General features: G+C 46.5%; 1 protein-coding gene across 1 annotated transcript; it reads right to left on the bottom strand.

Moving 5' to 3' along the window:
- Window positions 1–185: 185 nt before the first annotated feature.
- On the bottom strand, window positions 186–8,724 carry EIF2B1 (eukaryotic translation initiation factor 2B subunit alpha). The gene is made up of 10 exons (XM_019648996.1): window positions 8,569–8,724; window positions 7,686–7,787; window positions 6,446–6,582; window positions 6,219–6,335; window positions 4,484–4,596; window positions 3,867–3,935; window positions 2,876–2,951; window positions 1,545–1,670; window positions 614–825; window positions 186–410 (listed from the first exon to the last, which is right to left on the bottom strand). Exons 1-9 carry the CDS (start codon window positions 8,579–8,581, stop codon window positions 661–663), a joined length of 918 nt encoding a protein of 305 aa, XP_019504541.1. The 5' UTR covers window positions 8,582–8,724; the 3' UTR covers window positions 186–410; window positions 614–660.
- Window positions 8,725–8,742: the final 18 nt, after the last annotated feature.

Below are 8,742 nucleotides of genomic sequence, written 5' to 3'. Positions count from 1 at the left end.
GTTTTCTTCTAAGGCACCATATGTATCATGTGTCCTGGGCAGCTGTTAGTCAGGTGTTGAGGGGACTCCTGGCTGCTATAAGAACTCCTGCTTTTTCATTTTTTAAAAAATTTTATTGGGGAACAGTGTGGTTTTCTAAGACCCATCAGCTCATCAGCTCCAAGTCAAGTAGTTTCAATCTAGTTGTGGAGGGTGCAGCTCAGTGGCCCATGTGGGGATCGAACCAGCAACCTTGGTGTTAGGAGCACTGTGCTCTAACCACATGAGCTAACTGGCCACACTGGTTTTTCAGTCTTGCAGCTCTTTGATGCTTTTGGCAGATCAGTCTGGAGTGCGGGGAAGATGAAGGGAGGGAGACCTGGGCACGTCTTCTTTCATCAGTTAAGTGGCCAATAATTGAACTCATATTTCTGGAAATAGGAAATGAATGAATGTATCTGGAAACTAAGAACAATTTAGGTTGAGTTTTCAGGAAACCATGAACATACTTAAATGGGACTGAAATGAATAAAAAATTCTTCAAGACTTATGATTTTAAGTCCTCAGTCCATAAATCTTCATTAAAAAAACAAATGGGTTTTGGCCTGGTTCAGCGAGGGGTGAGGGTACTCACCCTGTCCCAACTACATCAGTTGCACGTGGCAGGAAAGGACCCAGTGGTCACAGATACAGCTTGATGAGTTCGTCGCTGACTGCTGAGGGTGTCAGCACCCCCAGGTCTGTAAACAGCAGTGTTATTAAGGAAGGGGCGGTGTAGTCGACCCACGGGTGCTCCTCTCTGAGGTCTTGTCCAGTCTGTGCCGACTTCAGAGTGTCTGCCTTGTACTGAGGAAACAGGAAGCAAACGTGAGTCTGCCCCACGTCCAGGCTCTGCATGCTGGGGCCTTGGCCTGAGCAGTTAGTGTCGGCTACCCAGACGTGCTCTCTGGAAACGGGGAGAAGCCCGCTGAGCAGCACACTGCTGAGGAGGGTAGATCATGGCGGCCTCCTGGCCAAGGGCCAGGTTAATGAAAAATCAGTACCATGTGTCCCCTCACGCGTGTGCTGGATGGACTCCTCCAGCCTCTCAAGATAACTATTTAACGGGAGCTTCCCATGGGCCAGGCCCTGTGCTAAGCTCTTCCCATGGATTATCAGAATTGTCCTAAATGATAATACTGTTACCCCATTGTACCAATAACAAGCTCAGAGCTTAAAGTGAAAGGACGTGCCCAAGGTCATCTGGTCAATAATGGCAGAGATGGAAGCTGAGCCCAGACAGCTGACTCCAAAGCTTGGACTATTAACCGCCAACCCTCCTGCCGCCTCAGCCCGTCTACTGCTTAAGTGAGCGACAGACTGAAATTCTGGGGACAAGTTAGATTCTGTGAGTCTTGGGGACAAATTAGACATGGCGAGCCTAACCACCAATTTATCTCTCTATCCCATGTGCCGGAGAAAGTAGCAAGGGGAAGCGAGTAACTCAGTGGAACATTCTTAGCGCAGCATTTTTTTCAGAGATTTGTTTAGACTCAAATACCCCTTCCAATATGTCAAACTCTTGCCTTAAACTTATCTGGGACGTCTTCCTGGTTTAGTGGGAAGAGCCGTACAAACTTGAAGCTTTCTGCAACCACGTAGAAAGGCTTGTTCTGTGCTTTGGCACACACGGCCATCTGCTTGGTTCCAATCTGGGAAGTCAGAAAAAGTGGAGAAGGGTGAGATCTTACCGCACCTCTGAGGTGGAAGCAACAGAAAGAGTGGGTGAACATTATATATGTAATTCTGGCTTTGGAATTAAAGGAGATCTTTTAAAAAAACAGGATAGACATTTTCCAAAGCTATACAAGTGGCCCATAAATACATGACAAGACACTCAAGATCCTTAGTCATTAGGGAAATGCAAGGCAAAACCGCAATGAGGTTATCACTTCATACCTACTAGGAGGGCTGTAATTAAAAAAAGAAAAACCAAGTGAGGGCAAGAACATAGATAAACTAGAATCCTTGTACGTTGCTGGTGGGAACGTAAAATAGTGGGTTGCTGGGTTAAACAGTTTGGTGGGTCCTCAGAAAGCTAAACCCAGAATTCCCATCTGTTCCGGCAATTCCACTCGTAGGGATATGCCCAAAAGAACGGAAACCAGGAACTTAAATAGATAACTGTACACCCATGTTCACAGCAGCATTATTCACAACAGCCAAAAAGCAGAAACAACTCAAGCGTCCATCAGAGGATGAATGGATAAACAAACATGGGCCATTCATACAGTGGTACGTGATTCAGCCATAAAAAGGAATGATGCTCTGACGCTCCAGCATGCACAAACTCTGAAAACATGCTAAGTGAAAGGGGCCAAAAACTCAAGAGGAAATACAGGATACGATTCCACTTATACAGAGAATAGGCAAAAATGGAGGTGGCAAGTATTATACATTAGATGAGGTGCTGGGGGAGTGGCGAATGGGTAGTTCTGTGTCATGGTGACAGAGTTTCTGTTTGGGGCGATGGGCAAGTTTTAGAAACAGACAGTGGTGAAGGTTGCACAACAATGTGAATGTAAATCCCCCCGAACCATACACTTAAAAATGATGATGCTCAATTCAAAACGCAACCCCAAAATACAATTCTGTTAAAACATGTTTTAAGAAAATATAAATTACTTTCTCCTAATTTACATAGCTCAATCTCCAAAGCGGAAGGAAATCTGACTGAAATTGGGCTGACCGCTGCAATGGTGTGTGGGACCTGACAACTCGAAGCAGTGGCAAAGCCCTGAGGTCACACGGGGTTAGATGGTCGCACACCACACCACACAACACTCTTTCTGTGTCGTGGGTCCGCGATACACCGCTAAGCCTCGAACAAAGAACTGTGGAGACGTGACACTCCTACCTTGTTAATAATTCCTCCGTTTTCAACAACTCCTTCAGCACCAACTATGACGAGATCCACTTTCTCCATGACATAGCTAGGGGAATTTAAAAAGAAATTGTTTTATGTTCTTTTCTGAGCTCTTGTTAGTAGCATCACCAATCACCACCTGAAAGATTAATATTCCATTTTCACCATGTTAAGTTCTTCCCATAACTAACTTATTCAAAAGAGCACTTAACACGAGACAACCCGGCACCATTACCAGTGCTGCTACCGTAAAACCCGTTTTGATCATGACCCCACAGTAAGAGGTACACGCCCCACGGCCACCCAGTAAGTGCTCACAGTGTGCGTAGCCAGCCAGAATTTCACGGCCCGGTATTTATCCTTACTATGCAAGGTACACTTTTTTCTGTTCACCTTCAATACAAACAAACCCGAAATTTCAAAACCTAATGTGATCTGAGGTTGGAAAAGTGTTATGCACTTTAATACTTTCAGGTAGGGTGAAAGCCAGTTTACCTTTTAAAATGAGCAATTAGTAGAATTCTTCAAAATGCTTACTTTTGAACACATTCCCAATTTCCTTAATCATCTGCCTTAATGTGTTTTCTTTCCAAGAGATTATTATTCCTGTTTTCTCTTGTGAAGTACAGACACGTGGACCTTGGTTTAAGTTGTGTGGGATGACGAATCCCAGAGTGCCACTGAGGACATCCATGTCTTAGATGATGAGGGAGCACAGACCACATGTGCTGACCTTAAACTGACCTTTGCATCCTAATACTACATAAGAGACGCCCATTTTCCAGCACCCTCCAGCCCCGTCTTCTGCGTACACCATCAAGACCCAGTAATGAGCTTGCTGGTTTAACGCAGTTACCAGTGAAGAGGCAGGACGCTAACCAGACCAGTGCAGGTTTATGAATGGGACTCAAACCTTCAATCTGGACACCCCACTGGGAACCAGCCCTGGGAGTGGGTGAGGCTGGGGAAACTAGGCGCTTACCCAACAGCAGCATCCAGGACCACGGTGACGGGGACGTTGAGGTGGCAGAGGGCTTTGGCCATTTTCTTACTGAAAACGACATCATGAGAATATCAGAGAAAATCCAAGCAAGTCCCACCATGGTGTATGATGAGTCACTTAACTACAATGATAAATCACGCTAGCTTGAACCTCAGGTAATGTTACTGGATTAAGGGGCAGATCCCAAGACTGGACGAAGGAAACAAGAATTTGGGTTCTTTAGAGTGAAGTACGTGTTTTAGAAAAACTATAGTCTCAGGGACTCTGGGTAAGAGATGCAAATTCAGAAGAAAAAGAAAAATTTCATTTCATTATCTGCTGGATAGATAGATGTGACTTATGTTCTTCGATAAAAATGTTTCAGATGACACGATGTCCTGCTGCTCCTCTGATTTAACTAATAGAACCCCTGGATCCTGTACTGGGACCTGTCAGTTCAGTGGGTTTTCATGCCGGGGCAGGAACAGGCGCAAGCAATGCCGACTGATGGGCACGTCGGGGGCCATGTCCTGCCTCCTCCTACAATGGATCCTAATTCTGTTTGTTCCTTAAAATACATGATTGCTGGGCCCCTAAGCAAACGGAAAGATACTTGCCCGGATAGGTCAGGCTGTGACTCTGTGATGTACACACTGAAACGCTTCTTGGCCTTCACAGCTGCCTCCAAGACTCTCAGGACCACTCTGGAGTAGGCGTGAGTTAATATTCTCTGTGGACCGAGAAAGTTCTGTCAGAGGGCAAGCTTCCGACCGTCACCCATACCCTTGGCCACTCCAATGCACGTTCCTGGGCCCTGAAGGCTTTTGATATGCTTTCTCACTAATCAACGCTAATCAGAAGAAAAGATCCCGATGGCACGAGTTCTAAGCCCATTTATAAGGTGAAAAAGGTTTCTGCCGGAAGAATAGATTACAAGTCTCCATTTTCCCATAGTGGGTGCAGAGTGGAATCCCCATCTGGGGACAAAAGCCTGTATATCTGAAGGCTCCATTAGGTCCCTTTGGGTTGGGTTTTCTATTTCTAAGACATAGTTTGCCCACTTGGGCCTCCGGGCAGCAGGCGGGAACATAAAAGCAGTGGGCTGGGTGGGGCTGGTCCCACTGTTGTCAGGTCATCTGATTTTTCTAGAGGAGCCCCCAAATCCAGTATTTAAATGTTGGTTAACTAATTTTTTTAACATTTATAAACACCGAGGTAAACAGCACCCATTTGTGGGCCAGATACAATGTATGGGCAGACATTGTATGGGCATCGCTCCCTAGCTCCTTCCTGGGCCTCACCTGAAAGCTTGTTAAACGCAGGTTCTCAGGCCCCACCCCAGACCCACGGAATCAGAATGTGCATTTAATTACATCTCCAGGTGGTTCATCTGCATGTTCGAATTTGAGCAGCTCTGCTCTAGACTGAGTTTAAGCCAGCACCGAGGCCGGTGTATTCACGTAAAACGAAACGAGTGCAGATGAAACCCACAGAATGCGGACAGTGCGGCCGGAGGGAGAAGGCCTCTGGGACAGCAGTCATAATCTTGCTTCCACTTGGCTAAAAACGGCTTCGTTTGCAGCTGGCTTTTGTATAAGTTCCACTCACACCTCTTATGTCATTTATTTAATAACATACTTCAAAGGTTGGGAAGAAGGTAATAAAACAGGACAAGATTTCAGAGTCAAAACGCGAGTAAAGAATTTTATGGGCAGTGCAGGCTTAGACGGCAGAAAGGAGGTATGCTGGTGGGAGAGACATCGTAAAAGTTTTATTACCCCTGTGCCGGGAGACTGACTAAACTCGCAGTTCCTGTCTTTCTTACTTATAAACACTAGGCAGCTTTGCCTCTCTGTAATAGCATTTAAAATTAAGTTAAAAATAAAATCTCAATCCAGTGCTAACTTACAGCAAGCAGGAAGACAGCATTAACCAGTGACAAGTGCTGTTCTGTGTTGATTTAATTCAGATTAGTTCAGTACACATCCAATAATAAAGGTACTTCTTTAATAAGACACCTTATTAAATCAAGAATCATCCATGTTGTCCCAGTGTTTTTCTCTGCCTGTTTCAAATGACAACTATCTATAATAATATTATCAATATTAGTGCTTACTATGTGCCAGGCACAGTGCAGAGTCCTTATACATACCATCTTATCAATCCTCACAACAACCCTATGAGGTAGATGCTATTATCACCCTTATTTAGCAGATGAGTAAACTGCAGCACAGAGAGGTGAAGTAACTTGTCCAAGGTTACACAGCAAGTAAGTGGCAGAGGCAGGATTTTACCCCAGGAGTCTACCTCCAGAGTCCTCGCTCCCCGTTACCACACATGACATCTACTCACCGCCCCATCTTTGATGAAAGTATGGCACAGATCTGCAATTTTACTTCTCGACAGTGATATTCTCCTGAGAAAAAGCTCTCCTCGCTCAATCATGATCTTTTTACATTTGGAGTAATCCTAGGGAGAAAGAGCAAAATGAGGGGCAGCAGAAGATCCAGGGAAAGCAGAGAATATTTGCAGCCAAACAGAGAAGTAGAAAAGGAACTCGAGGGAGGGCAGCGGCTTACAGAGTATTCCAGGGACGTGAGGCTGATGAAGCGCAGGAAGAGCTCCCCACCCGAGGACACGGCCACCGAGGAGTCCACGCCACACAGGGTTTCTATGGCACTGGTGAGATTCGCTCTCAGGCCCTGGATTGTCTCCCCTGGATGGATCACACGAAGAATGTGATGTTCACTTTAGTATCACAGCCCGTTGGAGGGTCTGCGACTTATTCATTCACTCATTCAACCAGTATTGACTGGGTGCATACTGTATGCCGGGCACTATTCTAGATGCCAGAGATACATCAGTAAACAAGACAGACAGGGTCCCTGCTCTGCTGGAACGCCCTTTCTCATGGAGGAGGCAGACAATAAACTAGCACACACAGAAATAAGCAAGTTAATTACAGATTGTAGTGAGGACAGAAACAGGCAGGATGATGAGGAAGGCGAAGCTACGTTGGAGTTAACAGGGATGGCCTCTGGGAGTGGGGGTCATTTAAACTTGAGACCTGAGTAAGAAAGGATCCAGCCGCATACAGATCCAGTGGGAAAGGTTGCAGGGACAGACTATCACAGTGCAAAGGCCCTGAGAGGGGAGCAAACTTGGGATGAGAAACAAAGAGAGGCCAGCATGGCTGAAGCACGGCTCAGTGAGGGACATCATGGAAGGAAATTAAGTAGCAGTGGCAGCTGAGGTCTGCGAGGCGTGTTGGTGAGGCGTTGGTGTTTGGATGTTATTTTAAGTACAATAGGAAGACACTGGAGGTTTTCCTAGAGACACAGGTCTCTAGTCCTGCCGCTTGGATTAAAGAAGCCTTTCTTATTTTGCTTATACAAGATGTCATGCTACACCCAGATGCTTCCATTTAGAATGCCTGACTTAGGTGGTCGCAGTGGATGATGTGAATACCAGAATTTATTCTGCAATGTTCTCTGAAGCATCTGCATAGAATCTGGCACAAGACCAAAGCTCAATAAACAGTTGTAAAGCTGAACTACTGCTATAATTTAAGCTTCATGGTCAACTTGATATAAAATCGTCACTCTTGGTTCAAAGTATTATTTCATGTACGAAAGGGAATCCATTTCATGGTAACTTGAGGGCTTGCTCCAGGTTAAAAGGAAGGCTGAAATGAAGGAAGAAGCTGAGCTTGGGCGACATTACCTTATGTAGGCACACATCTCTCTCACTTTCTACACTTCTAACAGTTAGTAGAAGGCTTTTCTAAGGCCCAGCGTGTTTGAGGATGACCCTCTTTACCTTTATCTCTCTTCAAGAACTCCAGCAAAGTCCGAATGGCAGCCACTGCTGAGGCTGTGTCATGGTTTTCTTTCATCTGAGACTTAAAGTATCCGATTAACTCTGGGAAGAGGGAAAAAAGTGACTCATCACATTCGTTGATCAGGACCGAAGGCCAGAGAGCTCGTCAATAATTGTGGACCTTCAGAAGCAACATAATTGAAAAACTGCTTTTCAGGGTGTTTGGCTTTCAGGGAAAAAAGATAAATGTGGATGGGACTAGAGATGACAGCTACTGAATGACAGTGAAAGGTCATTCTCCCCCTTATCCTTGACCCCCAAGAATCCCAGAGTTCAATAATCTTATCCATCTCTCCTGCACCCCTGCGGACAGTCGGTGCTAAGTCAAGCCTGTTCACATACAGACTTATTTTACGTGTATGTGAGGGTCAACCCCTTATGTCTTTTTAACGTGAAAGTTTGCCCTTGTATTTCACTTAATAAAACACCTCGATCGCCACACTAGATGAGCACACCACACACGCCTTATTCTTTTGACTCTAGTGCCAGATCCAACAGGGCAGGGAGTCTTACTCCTTACCCCACGGATGAGGACATCAAAAGACTGCGAGGACCTGCACACTTCGTCCCAAGTCTCCCTGTTCTGGACGAGGGCCCTGGAAAGAGGCGTGCGGAGAGGGGGCGTCTGCAGATACTTTCAGGGACCATCCCCTGGATACGGGAGCAGCGAGCAAGGTTAGCTGTGACTAGAGGAACCACATCCAGCCGAGCACCCTAAGTTTGGAAAGTGACCTCTCCCGGAGCCCAGCCTGGGTGTGCGAGGTGGAGGGACCCCTGCGCGGCTCCGTTTTAGTCCCAGCAGGCCCATCCCCTCCCGGTTTACCCTTGTTGTCCATGGTGCCCTCTGGACCGCAGAGCCCGAGGGGCCCAGAGCCGCCCGCGCTGCCCGGGCGAGTCCTGCGACGGCGCCGGCTCGGAGCCACAGAGACTGACAGCCCGCGACGCGGCTCCACACTCCACTTCCGGCGCCTTGGGGGCGGGGCCGTGGATACGGCGC

Source organism: Hipposideros armiger, unplaced genomic scaffold, assembly GCF_001890085.2.
Source record: "Hipposideros armiger isolate ML-2016 unplaced genomic scaffold, ASM189008v1 scaffold_128, whole genome shotgun sequence".
Lineage (NCBI taxonomy): Eukaryota > Metazoa > Chordata > Mammalia > Chiroptera > Hipposideridae > Hipposideros > Hipposideros armiger.
This window is presented reverse-complemented; position numbering and strand designations above follow the sequence as displayed.